This window comes from Lissotriton vulgaris, chromosome 2_1 (assembly GCF_964263255.1).
Source record: "Lissotriton vulgaris chromosome 2_1, aLisVul1.2, whole genome shotgun sequence".
In the NCBI taxonomy this organism is placed as follows: domain Eukaryota; kingdom Metazoa; phylum Chordata; class Amphibia; order Caudata; family Salamandridae; genus Lissotriton; species Lissotriton vulgaris.
Genome location: NC_141687.1, coordinates 884,570,205 through 884,591,395, shown reverse-complemented (window position 1 = coordinate 884,591,395; position 21,191 = coordinate 884,570,205). Strand labels below are relative to the sequence as shown.

Below are 21,191 nucleotides of genomic sequence, written 5' to 3'. Positions count from 1 at the left end.
CCACACCCCTTTCCAAATGACTCCTCTTCTTGGTTTCCTTTGTGCTTGGATGCAATTGCATACATGCTACATGCAGATTTCGAAGTAAAAAGATGTTAGCATGCCCACAGGCTCAATACAATTTCCATTACTTTTTAAAACATTTAGCCAAGCTTCAATTATCATATCTTATATATTGTGTTATATAGCACAAACAAAGCTTTGGAATAGTGGAGGGCTGTACGTTAGAAAGCTGATGGGGATTCACATAATTACATTTTAGGCACTGGGAGATTACGTGATTTCCCCCACAATTGCATTATTTACAGCCAAGTGCTGGTGGCCATGATTCAATCTTGTGTCCCCAAGTTCTAAAATTGCCAGTTTAGGCACTAGATTAGAACTCAAATAAATGGTAATGAAAAGTTCAAAAATATGTTTATGAAGAAATAATTGTTAATTTAGAACAATTGCTTTGTCCGTTATGCAAAACACATTAGCGTGGAGGAAAATCGTCCCTAACGGCCCCAATACTGTTGATAGCCCAGTCCTCTATCAACAGTAAACATAGCCCTGCCAGTGATAGTGACTAATTCTAACCCTAAACTGAAATTTAGGCTTAACAATAAATCTTTCCAGAATCCTGACCACAAACTTTAGTCTAGTTCAGCAATATATATTGTCCCACAACCATGGACTTATATTTAACCTAGCGATAACATTTACAAACCTCGGTGACCACGTTTATCACTAGTCTAACTTCATCCTACGAAAGGGCTCAATGGCTGACCGTGTCCCCTCTGCTTAACACCTATATGCTTAAGTCGGTAATTGTGAACAAAACAGTTCAAAATCTAATGGATTTGAATCATGATTGCTCAAAACAGTTCCTCATGTTGACATATCTTAATTACAGTTTAAATCTTTTATGGTTTTATCATTGTGCTTTAATCTCTTTTGACACAAATGCAGATGTTCTTAAGTTTCATTCTCTCAGGTTGAGTTGCTGCTGTAACTTAAAGCAGCTGCCAAGGATAAACACTTAAAAGTGACTTGAGGAAGAGCAAACATATATAGTTTGTAACTTCACTTGATCAGACTATATAATGTAACTGTTTCATTATATTCAATCCGTTTTTAAGATGGAACTGTCCAGTATAGTTTGACTGAATCATATGTAGTTACCTTGCTTGTTACTTTTATGTGGCATTTCGAGTGAATTGTCAGTCTATATATGAAAAGGGTTTTCTACGGTCACATTTGAAGCCAGACTAGGTGACCGCTCAGGACCGGGAGTTGATCTGGATTTCTATTACTATTGAGACACAATGACACCAATGTTGTTTTGTGTACGGAAGCCTTATGCAGCGTAACGTAGGATCAGCTTCAAGGCAAATTAAGGTACAGTACACAAACCTCTGATAAGTTAAAAATATGACGGCTTCTGTGAGTCATATTGAAATAAGATGCATATTAATCTGTTCGGAAGTAGGTTAGGTACTGCTGCAAGATAAAGCTTAAATTTGCTAATCATTGCTGATAGAATTTGGTAATATCTAACTTTTCAAAGATGTGATGAGGTTGATTTGATACTTTATAACCAACTGCAACAATGAACTTGGTGTATGTGGGGGGATATTACTATTGTGACCCCGAATTAAACAATTGCAAAAAGTTGACTAACACTTCATAATTGTGGTCTAAAAGCAAAGCTACTCTTGTGGGATGGTGGTAGCAGGGTTGATATTGGCTCCTCCATTTCAGCTGCTGACCTTTTCAGAGCTGAATAAAGGTGCACCAAAATAGAGACTACAGGACAGTAATAATAATAATAAAGCCATTTATTGAGCGCCTGGTTACACTGAACAGTGTGTCCCCGCGCTATCGAACCCCATCATTAAACCATCAGACCAGCCAGATCAGTAGAATCTCTAACCAGACACAGACCGCTAGTCTTTAGGGAAGAGATGCGTCTTAAGTTTCAAGCGGAATCTCCTCTCGGAGGGTTCCATCCGCAATTCAAGGGGTAATTTATTCCAATGGGAGGCCGCTAAATAACAAAAAGAACGGCCGCCCATTTTGGCTTTAAAAATGCGAGGAACTGAAAACAACATACTGCCCGATGATCTTAAGTGACGTTTTGGGCGGTGGATACTGAGGAGCTTGTTTAGATAAGGGGGTCCTTTCCCTTGTGCAATTCGATGGGAAATGCACATGGCCTTGAAAAGTATACGCTGCTTTATAGGAAGCCAGTGCAATTTGGATAAAGCATCCTTTCCTGAAGCTCTGCGTGGGAGGTTGAGAACTAGGCGGGCAGCCATATTCTGGACTCTTTGAAGTTGTTTCAGACCTTTTTGGCTCAGCCCTATAAGTAGGGCATTGCCATAGTCAAGATGTGGGGTGACTAGGGCATGGACAAGGGATTTCCTTGTATTCATCGGTACTAGGTCCAGGACCTTACGCAGGATTTTGAGAACTGCGTAACATTTACCAGTAACCTTTTCGATATGCTTCGCATACGAGAGATTGGTGTCTAGTATCATTCCCAAATTCTTGGCTGAATCCGTAGGAACAGGGGTCTGACCAAGTTCTGCTGGCCACCAGTCTGATGACCACGCTGAAGGAGCCTTACCAATGAGCAACACCTCAGTTTTGTCTCCATTCAGACGCAAACAGTTATTGTTCATCCAGCTCGCTACAGCTGAGAGACAAGCTGAAAAGTTGATAGCTGTCTCTTCTCCATCTTGACTGAGTGTAATCATTAGTTGCGTGTCATCGGCGTAAGTTATAATATTAACACCGAAGGACTCAACTATACGTGCAAGGGGTTCCATATACAGGTTGAACAAGGTAGGGCTCAAACTTGAGCCCTGTGGAACCCCGTGCTTCAGCTGTCTGGGAGTGGACTTGAATGGCGGACAATGAATTTGGAAACTTCTATTTTCCAAAAATGACTTTAGCCACTCATATGCATCTCCTTCAACTCCAATCTCTGTAAGACGTGACAGCAGCGTAGAGTGTGACACAGAATCAAAAGCTGCGCTTAAGTCAAGTAACACAAGCGCTGCTGTCTGGCCTTTATCAGCTATTTGCCTCAGCAGTTCTGTTGAGTAAAGGACTGCCGATTCAGTAGAGTATTGAGCTCTGAAGCCAGATTGAGTAGGGTGAAGAAATCGCCCTTGCTCCAGATGTACCATAGTACAGTACCATAACTATTGATAATGATATGTGAATAACAAAACTGTTACCCCAATGAAATCTCTTAAACCTTTACTTCAGCATTTCATGTTTGTATTCAAAGGCTATTTAACCTCCTCATCGAAGGCTCTCCACACATAAACCTCAATATTTTGTTGTTTATCTTTCTAAAAGAACTCCTTTTTTTTCATTTTTTTTTACACATTTGTCTGATGTGTTTCTAGTTTTAGCAAAATATAGGGAGACTCTCTGCACCCACCCAGCCTTAAACAAGTCTTTTTGTACAATCTAAACTTTTTTCACATTTTGTTTTTGTTAAAGTAAATATTTTTTTTGTGGAAAAGTTTAGTACAAAGGTGGTGGGGCTGTCTGAACCCCCTTTCACTGTTCACCAAACACACCAGTTTCCTCTTTTTCATTAAAATGTCAGTGGAAGGAGTTCGGAAAAACCCTCGTGGATTTTGTGGGTTTGCAATCCGAACCGCTCGTTGCCGAAACCAGCTATGGAAAAGAAATAGGAAAAAGACTGCACTTTGACATAGCTCAAATAAATATTTAGTGAATGTTTTGGATAGGAGGGTTGAATTTAAAAAATGTTTTTTACAAAAGCAAATACAATAATTGTTTAGGCCTCCAAAATGATGGGTTTTCAGTATTTTGTCCCAATTTACTGGTTGCCTTTAAGCTCACACAATGATCTCAGGTTAATTATTTCAAAAGACCTGTCTCACAATGGTACTATCCTATTAAAAAGAAAGGATCTGCACTTGTAGGCTTCAGCGCATGGAATGACTAGTGATGGAGTGAGTGCTCAGTACTGTTTGAGTGGTTTCTGACAAATATGTACTTATGATATGGGGCAGTAACTCTGTTCAATGTGTCTTATCGCCCATTTAGGAGCAGTATTTTACATGGACTTCCGAGATGCAGATGTTCTTCATATATGTTTATTTGCACTTGGGTAAGTAGATTCTCTTGCTACAGTTGAAACACAGCATTTCCTGAAAGTCCTTGCAATAAATCCTGTAAAGAAGGACGCCCATGTATATAACAAAATCGCTCTTACTGATGAACTCAAGCATACAAAGAAGCAGAGGGAATAAGGATTACGCATTGTCGTGTGTGAAGTCCGTGAATATGCCAGGAGTTTGTTATGTTCTTTTGTAGAAATGTACATTTTGCTTTCATTACTCCTGATTGCAGGATCCCTACGTTGTTTGTATGTAAACAACTATTACAATATAGGGACATTTCTGTACTTCTCCATGGAGGATTTGTATGCATTTGATCCTTTTTCATACTGAACTGCGTTTTTTTAACCATTTTGTTTCTTTATTATATTGTTCACTACATGATAAAGTATGTTCTTGTAAAAGTAAACACCAAACAGTACTGTCTTCACTCTGTTTCTTTTAATGTTACATTACATTAGACCTTTAATTTATTGAACTCATTGGGGATTTAAATATACTCAGAAGGGAAATTAAAGAAAGAAAATTAACAAATCATATGAATTAAATACACAGCATGTTTGAAAGAAGAAATATATTGAAACAGATATGGAAAACTTGAAAGGCGAAAAGCTCCATAGGATAGGTAATGACACAAAAACGGACTTATATTGGGAAAAGTAGGACAGCATGATTACTGATTATGTGGCAGTCTGAAATGGGGATCAAGCCTTTCTTAAGAAATGATGGACAGGGTCATAAAGCAAAAGCAGACACATTAGTTACATATTGTAAAACATACTAATCTATTTTGTTTCTTTGCAGGTGCCTCATTGCTTATTTAGGTGTTTTCCTTATTACCAGAACCAGGAAGAAGTTAAGAGCTTTCGAACCCTATGTTTCATTGGATACTATGCCCAGTAAGTGAAAAAGGCTAATGAGGAGCAAATGATCATTATAAATGATTAGTTTATAAGTACATAGGCTTTGCACATTATACTCTCCTAAAAAATGAAATGGTCAGCTTACTTCCAGTACAGGACTCTCATTTTCAATAAGAAAAATAGTGAAATGAATAGATATCAAGTTTTTTCCACTCAGCACCACCCTGATTTGAGTGATATAAACGATCACTAACATTAATCGCTCTATTCATAGTTCCCGATTTTCTTCTGCAAATTTCTAACATGGACCGTCTTATCTAAAGATCCGCAAATATAACTTCATCTCTTTGCTCAAACTTGTTTTGGGACCATATCCTCTTCACTTGTTTGTAACATAAATATTCAGTAATTCTGCATTTCTCTTTTGTTATGGTAAGTTTGCTGTTTTCCTCTGTAGACAACTTCTTCAGAATACCATCATATTTTTCTTGGACAGTACAAAAAATGAAAATGCTATCGTAAAAATTAGTAACTTTAAAAAACGTTTTAGTCAATGCGTAATTCTGTGGAAAATGGCAGATGCTGAAACTGTCTTTCTTTTATACCTGTACTCCCCTTCGGTTGTGATAAATGACGTTAGTGGTTTTGCACCTTGACACAATATCACATGGTGATATGCTTATGACAATTCTACCATGCTGAACCCCTAATTACCTTTTAAATTATAAAGCATATCAAGTAGATTACAAATGTTGGTGGGCCACCCACATTCACTTAATGAGATCACGTAAATCTGCACATTGTCTAGACTCTCCATTACTGTTCCGAGCTATGACGACATGGCACAAATACTCTTGAGACTTTTCATGTCTCTAGTAGACCCACATCGCATAACATATCCAGTCCCTCCCTCATATAAGCTGTCTTAGAAGTACGAACATTTCTAACTTTTTAGATTTTGGGACTTGCTCTTCTTTCAATATAATTGTGATGAAAACGTTTTGCAGGCTGTTCTCCTTTAAGAAGACCGTAGGAAATAATACTTCCAAATCCCTACCGTACTCTTAATTTCCACTGACCCTAACTGTTCACTGTACCCAAAATCCTGATTGGAATGATTAATATCTAAACTAAACATTGGCTGTTTTATTCCTGTACCCCATAAACCAAATATCTGGAGGATACAATGTATATTCACCAAATGTAATTGGTCCTCTTCCACCAGAGTGTACCTCCCACCTAAATCAGCTATCCTACATCAATGTATTCCACCTACTTTCATAGTGCAGAATTGACCATCCTTACTAATCTGTCCAATTTCCTTCGCCACGAAAACCAACTGTTCTGGAAGTGCTTCATTGTCTACTTGTCTTATCCTTCCCTTCTCATTATTTCTATTTTCTCTCATTCACTTACCTACCCTTGCAAACTCTAACAAAAGTCCCCTTTTCTCTACATTTCTCAACACCTGACCCAAAGCAGGATTATTATTATTATTATTATAAAATTTTATAGAGCGCGTAGTCACCCGGAGGTATTCCAGCGCTAAGAACCTTACCTCTACAGGTCAGTGGGCCGGGAAAAGAGGGGGGGGTAAAAGAGGGGAGGGGGGGGGGGGGGGGGGCTGGAAATCGGGGTTCCGGACGAGCAAGTTTCTTTTAGGGAAAAAGGTGGGTTTTCAACCGCTTCCTGAAGCGTAGGTAATGTGGTTCAATTCTCAGGTCACGGGGGAGTGCATTCCAGAGGCGGGCGGTGTGCACAGCAAAACGTCTGCCACCTGAGCGTGCCTTTTTAAATCTGGGCATGATGATGAGATTCTCCTTGTCCGAACGGAGGGATCTTGAGGATTTATAGGGTTTGATAAATTTTCTGAGAATAGGGGGGCCTTGATTTTGTAGCAGTTTGTGGGCCAGGCACAGGGCCTTAAATTTGACCCGCTCCCTAATTGGGAGCCAGTGGAGGAGTTTTAGTGCGGGTTTGGCCGAGGCTCTGGCAGGAGTATTAGTGAGAATCCGGGCGGCGACGTTCTGAATTCTCTGAAGCTTTTTCATTGTTGCTTCGGGGGCGCCCAAGTAAATCACATTGCTATAATCAAGCCTAGAGAGAATTAGGCCTTGAATTAGCAATTTTTGCGAGTTGGGGGGCAAGAGGGGCAGGATCTTCCTCAGTGATTTTAAGAGCCCGAAGCACGTCCCGGCTACTTTTTTTGCCTGCGCGGTGAACGAAAGTTCTGTGTCGAGCCACACGCCCAAGCTTTTTACTTCTTGTTTAGGGTCAGGTGGGGACCTAGACATCCTGGCCAGATGTTCGGGGAGAGCGTGAGTCCTTTCTGGCCAAGGAGGAGAGCGTCAGTCTTTGCTCCATTCAGTTTTAAGGCTGAACTGTTCATCCAGCGTTGAACCTGCGTAAGGCAGTTAAATAAGTCTGCTGGTTGTTGGCTGGGATGGGATAATGACACAACTAATTGTGTGTCGTCAGCATAGCTGACGACGCTCACTCCGAACGGGGTGATAACCTCCTCCAATGGGGACATGTAGATGTTAAATAACGTGGGGCTCAGGGAGGAGCCCTGAGACACGCCACATTGGAGGGGAGTTTCGGAGGAGCAGGTGTTGTTTTCCCAGACCTGGAAGGTGCGCTGGGCCAGAAAGGATGAGAGCCAGGATAGGGCGGAGCCTTCCACACCGACTCTCTTGAGCCGTTTGATGAGAAGTTGATGGTTGACGGTATCGAAGGCCGCACTCAGGTCGAGGAGGATCATTGCCACTGATCCTCCTTCGTCTAAGAGTGTTCTGGCCTCCTCTACCGCTGCCAGGAGGGCGATGTCCGTGCCCTGCCCCGGACGAAATCCTGTCTGTGAGCTTTTCAGCCTGTTGTTGTCCTCCAGGAACTGTGATAGTTTCTTGTTGGCCAGTTTTTCAGCAATCTTGCTGATCCCTGGGAGAAGAGAGATTGGCCTAAAGTTGGCCAGGTTTTCGGGATCAAGGTAAGGTTTCTTCAGTAGTGCTTTAACGACTGCCGCCTTCCAGCTCGGGGGCACGACTCCCTGTTGGAATGAGGCGTTAATCAGGTGGGTAAGGGGAGGAACAATGATGGAGGCTACTTCCTTAAGGGTCCGAAGCGGGGCGGGGTCCCTGGGAGATCCGCTTTTAATGGATTTTAGAGTATTTCCCACTTCTTCGATTGTTACTTGACCCCAAGAGGGGAGGCAGATGGATGTCTGCGTATTCGGGGGGTTGTTTTCCTCGGACAAACTAACAGGGGGGATTGAATCAAGGATTTTTAGTATCTTTTCTTGAAAGAAGTTAGCCAACTGATGGCATTTTTCGTGGTCGGCCTTGGGGTCTGGGGGGTTTCTCGGTCCAGGATCTGGGGTCTTCAGGAGTTCTTTTAGAATGACAAAGGATTCTTTACTCGAGCATACTGCTTTTTCTATTCTCTCCTGGAAGAATGCGCTTTTGGTCTTACGAATGGATGTTTTGTAAGCTGAAAGGGAGGTCGAGTAAGCGTCTTTGTTAGCTTTGGACTTATCTTTCCTCCAGGAGCGTTTCGTTCTCTTACATTCCTGGCGTAGAGTTTTGAGCTCTGGGGTATACCACAGAGCAGATGGCACCCTTTTGATGTGTTGAAGAGTGGCTGTTTTAGGGATTAGTTTGTCTAGCGAAGATGTAATCCAGGAGTTAAACTGTATGTCGGCCGTACCAGGCTCAATGGAGAGCTCAGGGATGGTGTTTGAGAGAGTGGTGGCCCATTCCAGTGTGTACAAGTTTGTGCCACCGTCTTATCAGTGACCTGGATTTACGTAGTGTGAGGGGTCATAGTGGGGGCATCCCAAGAGATAGGGACTAGGAAGTGATCAGTCCATGGCAGAGTCAGGGGTGGACTGGTGGTGATGTTAGCGATATTGGTGAGGACGGGGTCAAGTAGGTGTCCCTTGTCATGGGTAGGCTCATTGTTGACCAGTCGGATGTTAAATGACGACAGTTCCTGAAGAAGATCTGAGGCTATCCGATCGGTGGGGTCCATAAAGTGCACTTTATGGGTTGCCACATGCCCCTTAAGCCCAGATCCATAAGAAATACACTCTCTGCTTTTACTGTTTGCTTCATAATTTTTCCTCTACATCCTTATTCAACTGCTTGGACCTATAGGAGCATACCGCTATACAATTTACTTCTTAAATAATTTCTGTCTTTATCAGTTCTTTTATTCCTTCCTCAGTTGCTTCAAACTGCCTAGCATATTGTATTGCTTTGGCAATAGTTTCATTTTTAGGTAATAGCAATTTTGGTTGAAATTTTCTGTTAATGGTGATGATAGGGACAATGAAGGGTATCTTTATGAAGAAGGGGATATCTTTGAAGATCTTCAGAATGCCAGAGGCCTAGACAACTCATCAGGCATTGGGTTATCCTCTTCAAATCAGGCTTTTAGCTACTGAAGACTCCTTCTCCTTCGCATTGGCCATCAGGAGCTTGGCAGAAGTCCTTGACTTCACTCTCCCTATACAGGACATAAAAACTAATATGCAAACTGAGATCCTTAATCTGGTCTAGACCTACCAAGAACTCTAGCTGCCTTTTAATGAGGTTCTCAGTGATGATATGGCAGTTACCTGGCCAAGCCAGGATCTTGACCGTAGTCAACAGACTAGTGGTGAGACAGCATAGACTTGGCACTGGAGGACCAGACTTTGTTTCAGAACCCCTAATCTGAAAGTTTGGTGGTACAATCATCCCCCAGCTGCCACACCGCAATTTATTCCTAACCATGCCAACGGACAGGGAATCCAAATTAATGGAAACATTCGCCAAAAAAAGTATTCTCCAGCAGTAGCCTTACCTTCAGATCAACCAACACCTCATGCCTTCTGGGCAGGTACTCACACACATTGTCCCAGAATAGATTAGCCCAAACCTACAGCATCTAATCTTAGACAGTTAGAACACAGCAAAGTACACCATATGCAGAGGACTGAACATGATCGACTGCCTGGGAAGGGCAGTCAGGACCAGCGTGGTGCTTCGGCATCGCGCTTGGATTCGGTGCATGGGCTTTTCATTGGACGTACAGCAGTCCCTCATGGACATGCCCTTTGATGGCTCAAAATTGTTGGTTAGTGAAGGCTAATTGGGCCTCAGAGAAATTTAGAGCGAACAAGTCCACTGTTTTCTCTCTGGGCCTTGCTCAGCCTGTTCTGCAGATGCCCCAACAACCACGCCATTTTCCCCAAGGCTGGGGTTGAGGATATATGCAGAGGCAGCATCAATACGTGCCTCCCCACTAACAGGTCTCCCTGTCCTTTCGGGGTAGAAGCTGGGGACCTGGCAGAGAGTGTACAGGCCCCTAGGGGCAATGTACTACCCAAACACCAGCTGTCCTCCAGCAGCTGCCTTCATTCATCCTTGGCAGCGCATGATCACCCAGAAGAAGATAGTCACTTTTCACCTCCTCCGGATGTAAGAGTTCTGACCAATGGGTACTCGAAATCGTGGAACACAGAAACTCCTTACCCTTCTTGTCATATCCTCCGGCCATGAAACCCACACTGTAACACATCCTGGAGGACCCCTTGTTCATAATCCAAGGAGAAGTTCAGACTCTCTTGACCATCAGAACTGGCTGTTACTCACGTTATATCCTGGTGCCTAAAAGGTTGTAGGATCTGCGCCCTCTGAGCTTCTTCCTCCAGAAGCGCAAGTTCACAATGCTCACTCTGGCCAAAGTTTTGTCTGGCCTAGATCCAGGCGACTGGATGATAGCGCTGAACTTGCAGGACACACATTCTCACATTCCCGTCCTACAGTCCCAGAGACATTATCTGTGGTGTCTGGTAAGCCAAGAGCACTTTCAATTCTCCATGCTCTCCTTTGTCCTCACCATTGTACCTTAGGTGTTCACAAATTTGACAGTGGTGGCTGCAACCCACCTACAAAAACTTGGTAAACCAGCATTTTCATACCTTGATGACTGACTACTGAAGGCTTGCTCGCCTCAAACCGTCATAAACGACCTCCTGACGATGGCCGCACGGTTGACATTGGGCTTTTCTATCAACATGCAAAAGTCACGCCTGGCTTCTTCACAAAGGCTCCCTCTCATGGGAGTAACCCTGTATACAGTGCTTTTCTAAGCCATTCCTCTGCGTCAGCTAGTTAAGGACATTCAGGCTATGATCCCAATGTTTCAACCCTTGACCTGGATCTCCGTTAGAGAGGCTCTGAGTCCTATGGGCATTGTTGCGGGGTTGGAGTGGTTATTTACAAGATCAGAGGGTTCTAGTCTCAGGAGGAAGCTCACATTCAAATCCATGGAAGTGGCTGAACTCTCAGGGCCTCTCCTTGATTGCCAAGCACCTAGCAGGATCTTTAAACGCAAGGGAAGGCAAACTCAGCCAGCATCGCCTAATGAAAGGTGGCACAGGGCATCTTTGAGCAAGGGGGATAACCCTGGTTCTGTCTATTCGCTACCGCAGAAAATGTGCAGTGTCAAACTATTTGCACTTGGAGTTCCTAAAGCAGCTTTCTCTCAGAGACCCTTCTGACCACATTGGGGGCCGAGACATCTGTATGCCTTTCCACTTCCCACTCTCCTGCCCAGAGTACTCAACAGGATCAAGAGAGACCATGCCCAAGTCTTTTCAGTGGCTCCAGACTGGGCAAGGAGAGTGTAGTACCTGGAACTTTTGGCCATGAGCACATTCCCCAATACAGCTTCCCCTTCAAGAAGCCCACCTGCCGCAACAGCAGGGTCGAGTCTTGCACCTGAGCCTTAACAATCCACACCGCCATGTGCGGAGATTAAACTGGGGCAGTTAATGGCTTTTGATCACTCTCTTGAAGTGGTTGGTGTCATCTTGGCAGCCAGGCATCTTTCAACCAAATCTGTTTATACAGGCAGTTGCGAGAAGTTTGTTGCTGGGTGTTTCTCCCCAAACATTCAACACATGCCTGTATAACTATTGGATGTTTATCTGTTTTATTCGTCTTTAGCAAGGCTTTGCTGTGGCTTCATATCTGAAAGAGACATGTTAGTGATAGATTCCTTACCTAAGAATGTCCCCAGGCTTCAGACTGGATCCGGAAAGTCTTGGTCCGCTACTCTCAAGCTGTGTGGGACATGGTTGCGCAAACGCTGCCTCATTGTCTGGAGCAAGTTCGGGCAGTGGTTTCCCAAGCTGTTGCTGAGGGGAAAGATGCAGCAAAGTTCGTCATCCGGTGTGGAGTGGAAACTGCGGACTCACTGGGGAGCGATTTCCACGACAGTGGCCCTCCGTCGCCACGTCTGGTTGCTGTCCACTGGGTTTTCAGGGGATGTTCAGAGTTCTTTTATGGACATGCCATTTGATGGTACCCGCCTGTTTGGGGATAAGGCAGATAGTGCGTTGGAGCGTTTTAAGGACTCCCGGGCTATGGCCAAGTCCTTGGGTCTCTAACCACACGCCTGGCCACATTTGCTTTTCGTTCCTTTCATGGCCACGGATGGGGCACCCGACACGTTCGTTCACCCAGAAGCCTGCGCAGAACCAACCTCATCGCGGACGTGGTTCCGGCCATGGCTGGACAGGGGGCCAGCTTGTGGGTCAGTCCACCTCCACTTCCGCAGCATCTGCCTCAAACCCTTCCTAGTCTGAGATTTGGGGGGCACCCCTCGCAGTTGGGCGACAGGATTCGCCATCACCTCCCCCACTAGTGTTCTGTCACCTCGGACAGTTGAGTGCTGCAAATCATTTGAAGGGGCTGCTCCCTCCCCTTCGAGTCTGCCCCCCCCAGCCATGCCACCTCAGTTCCATCTCATGTCAGGGGGATAACTTTGCACTTCTCCAACAGGAAATCGTGGCCCTCTTGGTCAAGGGGGCCATTGAGCGCGTTCCTGGGCCAGAAGTAGGATGTGATTGTTATTCCCACTACTTTCTGGTCCCCAAGAAGGAGAAAGGGGGCCTGCGCCCCATCTTGGGCCTCAGGAATGTCAATCGCTTCCTCCGGACAGAGAAGTTCAAGATGTTGACTCTAGCTTAGGTCTTGGCTGCCCTCGGCTCTGGACATTGGATGGTAGCATTGGACTTGCAGGATGCATATTTTCACATCCCCGTCCTGCCGGACCAGTGGCGTTACCTGGGTTTCACGGTAGGCCAAGAGCACTTTAATTTGCCTTGCTTCCCTTCAGCCTTACCAGCACCCCTCGGGTGTTCACCAAAGTGTTGGAGGTGGTCGCAGCTCATCTGCGCAGATCAGGGGTTCGAGTCTTCCCCTATCTCGATGACTGGTTGTTGAAGGCGGGTTCACCCCAGGCAGTCATCTCCCACTTCCAGACTACGGCAGATCTCCTGCATTTGCTGGGGTTCCACATCAACGTGCCAAATTCGCACCTGAGCCCCTCTCAGAAGCTCCCCTTCATCGGAGCAGTTCTGGATTTGACACAATTTCGGGTTTATCCTCCCAGGCAGCGAGTCTGTGATATTCAGGCTATGATTCTGATCTTTCAGCCTCTATCACGGATTTCAGTCAGGATGACCCTTCGGCTCCTGGGCCTGGTGGCCTCCTGCATCCTGCTAGAGCAACATGCCGGATGGCATATGCGGGCTTTGCAGTGGGACCTGAAGCTCCAGTGGGCACAACATCCGGGAAATCTGTCCGATCATGTCCAGATCTCGAAGGCACTGCACGGCAATTGCAGTGGTGGCTCACGAATCGCGATTGGGTCAATGGCAGATCCCTCTCCCTTCCTCAACCGGAGCACACAGTGGTGACAGATGCGTCCCTCCTGGGATGGGGCGCCACTTGGGAGAGGCGGAGATCAGATGCCTCTAGTCTCGGGTGGAGTCCCGGCTCCATATCAATCTTTTGAAGCTTTGGGCGATCCGGCTTGCACTGAAGGCATTCCTTTCCTCTGTCCGGGGAAGTGTAGTGCAGGTGTTCACGGACACCACCCCAGGCTCTGCGCCTCTGGACATGGCTGGAACATGAAGACATTACCTTGGTGGTTCAACACCTGGCAGATTCCCTGAACGCCAGGGCGTACAAACTAAGCTGCTGGTGCATGATGGATCACATATGGCGTCTGAACTCAGACGTGGCACAAGGTCTCTTTCTGCAGTGGGGAGAGCATTGGTTAGATCTATTCGCCACCGAAGAGAACGCTCAATGTCATCATTTCTGCGCGTTGGATTTCCAAGGCGGCACTTGGTCGGCGACGCTTTTCGTCGCGAGTGGAGCTGCCATCTGTTGTATGCCTTTCAGCCTATACCACTTCTACCCAGATTGCTGAAGAAGATTCTGCACGACCGGGCCCAAGTAATCCTTTTGGCTTCGGATTGGGCACGAAGATACTGGCCTCCCTTGCTACTCAGCATGGCTATCGATCCCCCAATCCGACTGCCTCTTCGGGAGGATCTTCTGTCACAGCAGCAGAGGACGGTCCTCCACCCGAACCTGTCCAGCCTCCACCTCCATGCGTGGAGATTGAGCGGCGACAAATGGCACCTTTCGAGCTTCCTCCTGAAGTCTGTGATGTAATTCTGCAAGCCGGGCATCCCTCCACTCAGACGGTATACGCATGCAGGTGGAACAAGTTATCCAGTATTAGGGGTGTCTTTCATAGATTCACATGCCTGAATCATTCCCCGTCGTCGAGACGGGAGCCTCCGGTACATAAAAAAGTAATGTCCTATAGACCTACATAGAGAAAATAGGCCTAAGGGCCTCACCTTAGTAGCCTTTCCTTGTCCTTATGCAAAAAGGACCAAACTCTCAGAGTCAGCCAATCAGCTCCGACCTCCCTCTAGAACCTTCCTGGGAGGAGGCTCAGTCCCTCAGATTTTCTACCGCACGTTGTGCTAGGGAGTCTCCAGCCTGAGCTCTCCTCAGGATTCTTTCAAAATCATCTACTGAGCCTTTGGAAGTGATTTCTTCACTCTACATCTCGTCAGGGATTACTTCAGTTCACTTTTGTCTGCTGTAAGTGTTGTCTTTCCACTGCTTTCTACAATGTCTGAATCTCAGAAGAAAGCCCTTTTCAGGGCCTGCTCTTCATGTGGGAAGAAAAGGCTCCATGTGGAGGATAAGCATGCCTTATGCTTATATTGCCTTTATCCAGACCACTTCCCTGCAGACTGCAGAATATGTAGGTCTTTCCCTAAAAAGACAGTAAGGGACAGGGAAGGTCGCCTTCTCATCTGGTTTGACAGGCTTAAGGACAGAGACAACCTGGAATCTTCAGAGGGCAGTGTTTCTAAGACCTCAGAAGTCTCTCAGAAGAGGCCAAGGGTAGCTTCCCCTGGCCCCTCAGACACTCCTCCTAGGAAGGCACAAAAGAAGTCTTCAGAGGCAAGATCTACAACATCTTCAGTGTCTGTCAAAGATGCCCAAACCTTTAAGAAGCCTGCTCAGTCATCTAGCAGACCTGCCCAGAGGACTACCTCCGTGACAACCACTGTGTCGACGACGACAGTGTCGTCACCTTCACCGTCGACGACGACGACTCCCTCATCGTCGTCAGCAGGTAGACCTATTTCATCTGTTATACTTCTCAAATCGTCGTCGACGTCGAAAACCTTGTCGACGACGAAGACTACACCGTCGACAACGACGACGATGAAGAGCCCACCGTCGACGATCCCGACGACGAAGGCGTCGACGAGGGCATCGACGGCGAAGACGTCGACTATGAAGACATCGACGGCGAAGACGTCGCCGACGGGCTCGCTGTCGACGGCCGCACCGACGACGACAACATCGACGTCGAGGTCATCGTCGACGACCAAGATGCCGTCTAAGGAGATACCGTCGACGAAGACCTTACCGTCGACGAAGACACCGTCGACGGAGGACTCATCGTCGTCGACAATGGCCCTTTCTGAGCCATGGAAAAAATACAAGCTCGTAGAAGTGTCGTCTCTCACGCTGCCACCGTCGACGACACCAGCAACGACGACAGGAACTTCCACATCAAGTTCTGCGTCTGGCAAGATTACCAAACAGCAAATTACCCCGGAAACCACGTCTCCGAGCAAAGTGGAAACACAGCCACCTTCAGAAATCTTCCAGAGTGAAGAATCTGAGGAGGATGACGTCCAGGATCCTGCTACTTCCATCTCGGACCTTCATGTCAAATGCCAGAGCACTGACGAAGAACAGGAGGAGTTCACTTACCAAGAACACTCCGTCCACACTAGTGTTCGCACGGAGGTCACCCCTATGGTATGCCTGCCGGTATCTATTTAATGACCTGAGATACCTTATACAAGATTACAAGCAACGCTTCCCGGAAACACCAGCAACGGAAAGTGGGAATAAGACGCCAGTAGTAGTTCAAGTTCAAGTTCAAGTTCAAAAGACCTTTATTCGAACTTCATAAAATTCATAAAAGTACCGAATACAGCAAAAAATACACATTTTTATAATTCAAACAAATGGTTAAAAAGATTTATATAAATAACATTCCATATTGTCATAATAATTCATACAGTAACTATACAATAGATTTGATTTCATTATAATATTTACACAGTAACATCATTAAGACTAGTTTCTGATTTCAGGGATTTTCCATTGACTTGCGCGCTCGTATGGCTAGTCTTAAAAAAGTGCAAGTGCGGAAGGTCAATTCAACAGTGTCCAAGGTAAGCAGCGACATGTAAGATTCTTTGAGTGTGAGAGGTCTATATTTTCTAAAATAGGGAGTTAAAAGCCATTTAGTAAATCTCAAATAAAATTTACAGAAAAATAAAAAGTGCAGGTCATCTTGAGTGCTCACACCATCACAAGGACACGGAGTGAGATCAGCACTACTTCGGTACCCCATGGGGAAAGACAACAGAAATTTCACAGTTCCTGCCTTTAAACGGAACAATAGAGATCGCTCCCAGTTTGACATAGGGAGGGAAAGGTAGGGCGTCAAAATTTGCATACACAGACCATTTCCTATATATTTCATGACCCTTGATTTCTGGGATTCTCTTCCTATGCGATCATTTCTGTAAAGTGCATAAAGTGCGTTTTGAACCTCAACTTTGTCCTTTAGTTCAATTGTCATTGGATCCGTGAACAAAGTACCTCTATCAATTCCATTAAGTGATTTAAAAACTTCTGTGAGCCAGGGAATCTTCATGCCATGTTCACAATTTAGGCAGTCCTTAATAATGTTTTGTGTGAGGACAGCGGCATCATTCCTCCAGATTCTAATCCAGAAGAGAGCTGGTCTAGCTCTTATAAAATCACTTATATAGGGAAGGTTAAGTTCATTGTGACAGATGAAATCAGATGAGGAAATCGGTGCGCCCAGCACTTTCCTACAAAAACGTTTTTCCTCTTTGGATACAGATGCTGCTATTCGACCCCCATACCTCTGCACCATACGTAGCGACAGGTGAACACTGTAGTTTAAAAATCTTTAAAATAGCCTTGGTGGCACCAATTTTCTTTGGGCGAGGGAGACTTAGAACAGAATTGTTGGCTTTCGAGAACTTGCTCGTGGCGTGGGCCAAATGCCCACTCCACGAGCTGTTCGCAGCGAAAACCAACCCCAAATATGGAAATTTAGGAACAGATTCTAATTTATCTCTGCCAATTCGAATTGTACTAAGTTTCCTTTTCCCCGGTCCACAGGACATAATAAAATATTTTTTTAAATTTACCTTCAAGTCCAAATCCTCCATAAAATTTACAAAACTATGTACAAGCAGACGAAGAGCATTAGGAGTGCGTGCCATAAGCACCGCATCGTCTGCATATAAAAGCACGGGTAAGGGATTGCCTAAAATCGTCGGGACATCAGGGGTGGCTTTTTTCAGACAATTGGATAAACCATTAATATAAATAATAAACAACAGGGGTGCTAAAACGCACCCCTGTCTCACCCCCCTCCCTATCTCAATAGCTCCCGAGACCTCTCCACCCATCCCAATACGTACCCGTGCTTTCAGGTCAGTATGGAGATAGGCTAAGAATCTAACAAGAGTGTCGTCAAGGCCATTGGATAAAAGAATTGACCAGAGCTTGGATCTATTCACAAGGTCAAAAGCGGATGAAAGATCCATAAAAGCTAGGTAGGTAGGAGATAGGCGAGCAATGCAATATTTATCAATTATCAATTTCAGATTTAAACATTGCTCCACTGTTCCTACCCTACTCCTAAACCCCATCTGGCAGGCGTCTAAAAAGTCAGTATCAGCCACCCAATCCATTACCCTATTGTAAATTATACGTCCTAGGACTTTTAAGGTGTTATCCAGAAGGGAAATGGGACGATAATTTGCTGGATCTGATCTATCTCCCTTTTTATAAATAGGGACAATGATACTAGTGGTCCAAGTAGCCGGCATGGCTACTTTTGGGAGACTGTTAAAAATATTGAGGAGTATTGGTGTCCACAAATCGACATTATATTTGATAATATCGATAGGGAGGCCATCTGGACCGGGTGCCTTATTACCTAAACTCTCTTTTATAGCTTTTCTGACCTCATGATCCATAATCTGTAAACCCTCCAATTGGCCTGGATTAGGGAGAGAGTGCTCATCAGAGGGGGCTGCATAGATTCTGGAGAAATGGCTCTCCCATGCTGCACTTATTATATTGCAGCTGATTTGTGTAAGCTCTTTTCCCATTTCCCTCGTTCTCCTGACAGCGGACCAAAAGGGGCCGCTGCCACCCAAGTTGGCACTAATTACCAGCTTTTCCCAGTGGTCGGAGAGCAAATTAGCCTATCTTTCCAATATTTTGTCTTTGTAATTTTTTCTGGCAGCTTGAACAGCAGCTTTGCACCTTGGCTTAGCAGAGAGTGCCTTTCTTAATTCTCTGTTAGCCAAAGAGCAAGATGAGTCAAACCACCGTGGCTCTTTGCATTCTTTGGGAAGTGGGACTGACAGGAGGGTTTTAATGGTTGAGCATAAGACTTCAAAATCTGCAATCAGTTTGTCATTATTTCCACTGGGTGACAGACAAGATTTTAACAGATGTGGGTATGTCTCTTGTACAGTATCTAAAATAGCCCCATAATCAATTCCCCTCCATTTTAAGCGAAGACCATCAATTGAGGGTGTAATATCCCTTGCCCCATTAAGATTCATAAAAATCGGACTAGGTGCAAAATTTAAAATCACCAACAATGGATTGTGATCACTAAAGGATGTTTGCACCACTGAAGTTTTAGCTATACAATCTGTTAGTAGTGGTGATGTAAATACATAATCAATAATGGAACTACTATCCCTGCCATTAAACGTGGGGGCGTAAGGGGAATTCATATTATACCCTACTCGCATGGCGTCAGCAAGATCGGAATCAGGTAGTATTTTAGTCAGTTCCGATCCCCTGCAATCATCAGGGTAAATAGAATCAGTAGATCCATAGTTCTATGTTAGTTTCACATGGAAATCACCCCCTATTAGAATACCAGTCTTGGTGTCTACTGATGAAAGACATTCAATCATATTTAGAACCTTTGATAGTGCGACAAAATTCTTGTTTGGTACGCCATAAAAATCATTATTATAAAAATTAATTAAATAGATCGTGGTCTTTGACTTTGATTTATATTCAAGAATTTGGATATTAGGGTTAGCAAGGTTATCAAACTGCAGATCTCTAATTGTACCACCTGCCAGAATTCTAATCCCCATAAAAAGGCCACCCACTGCTCGACCAAAACTAGGTTTTGGTGACGTTAGGCTGAAACAGTGGTAGCCATCAATGTACAAATTTCCAACAGCCCATGTTTCTTGAAACATAAGTATGTCCACATCATTTATTATCTCCGTCCATGCAGGGTCCGACAACTTAGATTCCAGTCCTGCAACATTCCAGCTTAATATTGATAAACCATAAAAAGTTGTTCCACGATTATCAAGTCTGCTCCCAGTATTCCCGTTTTTGTGAAGAACTGGTTCATAAGGAGTGGGCAAAATACTGTCAGACGATGTAATTTCAGTAGATGTAATTTCAATAGAACCACTCTGGTCCTGGTGGACTGCGGCTGGAATTGTAAGTCCCTCTAAGTGGCAAGATTCAACATAGCCATACATTTCATTTTTGCCCGATTTACCCAGTCAATCCTGTTCATCTAAGTTGGATAGATACTCAAACCGGTTATGAGTAGGGATGTTAAACATTGGCCTAACTTCAATTATCGGTGTAAACTGATAGGGGTCAGGAGCTGGGTAGGACCTGTCTCTATAATTGTATTGGTGCATGGTTGGGGCTTGAAAATAATGCGGAGGATTGGGAGTTGGAATTGACATTGAGGCTTGATGATGCCAGTTGCGGCCACTAATATGAGAAGTAATGGGATTCTGGTTCTGAATAAAAAGTGGTGATTTAATCCTTGCTCCAAAATTCAAATCTTGATAAGGAATTGTGGGGTAATTCACTGTGGCTTGTTCTGGGGGTATCAAGTGTCTATAAAAATATCCTAGTGGGAGAAGTGTGGTGTTGAATTCCCAGGGCGAGGGTGATGGGGCGTTGGCAAGTGTTTTCTCTGCCCATTGAGGTCTTCTGAAGCTTATGGTAACGCAATCACCCTCGAACTTTTTCCTGAGTTAGCCTATCCAGCCCACTCGCTGAGTGTTAATAATCTCCCTTGCACCGTCTATGGGATAATTGCAATTTGCAATTAACCAGTGTAGGGTTTTATTTTTAAGAGAAGTGGGAGTTTCGTCCTGATCCTTCCTTAATTTAGTAACGTTTACTAACACCAGTACATATGCACCGCATTCCGGTGGAAGATTAATGCGGGCGGGGACTTGCCTAACTGTTCTTTGTGTCGGTTGGGCCGTGGTAGAACTACTTATGGGGTTTACAAGTTGGCCTATGGTGGTCCCATATGATTGTTTGGTGTTAGTATTAGTATTGTGGTCCTTCCTTTTGTCTAAGGCTACATTGTTGGTATGAGGGGTAGCTGTTTGCTGACTAATGGTTGGACCATTTGATTTAACCAGTGAAACAGATGGGGCTTTAGGTGCGTTATTAGTATTAGTAATTGGTGCTTGAGAGGTATTAGGTTTGGTGCCTACTGTTTTGGTGGCACCATGATTTTTTGCACCATTTACGGCACCGTCTTTCAAGAAGTACTTAATAGGGATACTCAGTTCAGCTATTTGTTTTTCTATCCGAGTAAGCCTACTTTCAATAGGAGATAGGTAAATACTTAGTAGTTCCCCCAACCTTTCCAGCATACGATCCTG

The 21,191-nt window shown here is 44.6% G+C and overlaps 1 protein-coding gene across 3 annotated transcripts in view; it reads left to right on the top strand.

Moving 5' to 3' along the window:
• The window catches only part of NIPAL3 (NIPA like domain containing 3), a 190,700-nt gene that overhangs the window by 148,415 nt on the left and 21,094 nt on the right, over window positions 1-21,191 (top strand). For all 3 annotated transcript variants that reach the window (XR_015308435.1, XM_086956406.1, XM_086956408.1), the window contains exons 10-11: window positions 4,075-4,138; window positions 4,953-5,047. Coding sequence is in view for 2 of the 3 variants with exons in the window: in XM_086956406.1 (XP_086812532.1) it covers window positions 4,075-4,138; window positions 4,953-5,047 (159 nt within the window). In the remaining variant the exon portion in view is untranslated. The remainder of the gene's footprint in view (window positions 1-4,074; window positions 4,139-4,952; window positions 5,048-21,191) is intronic.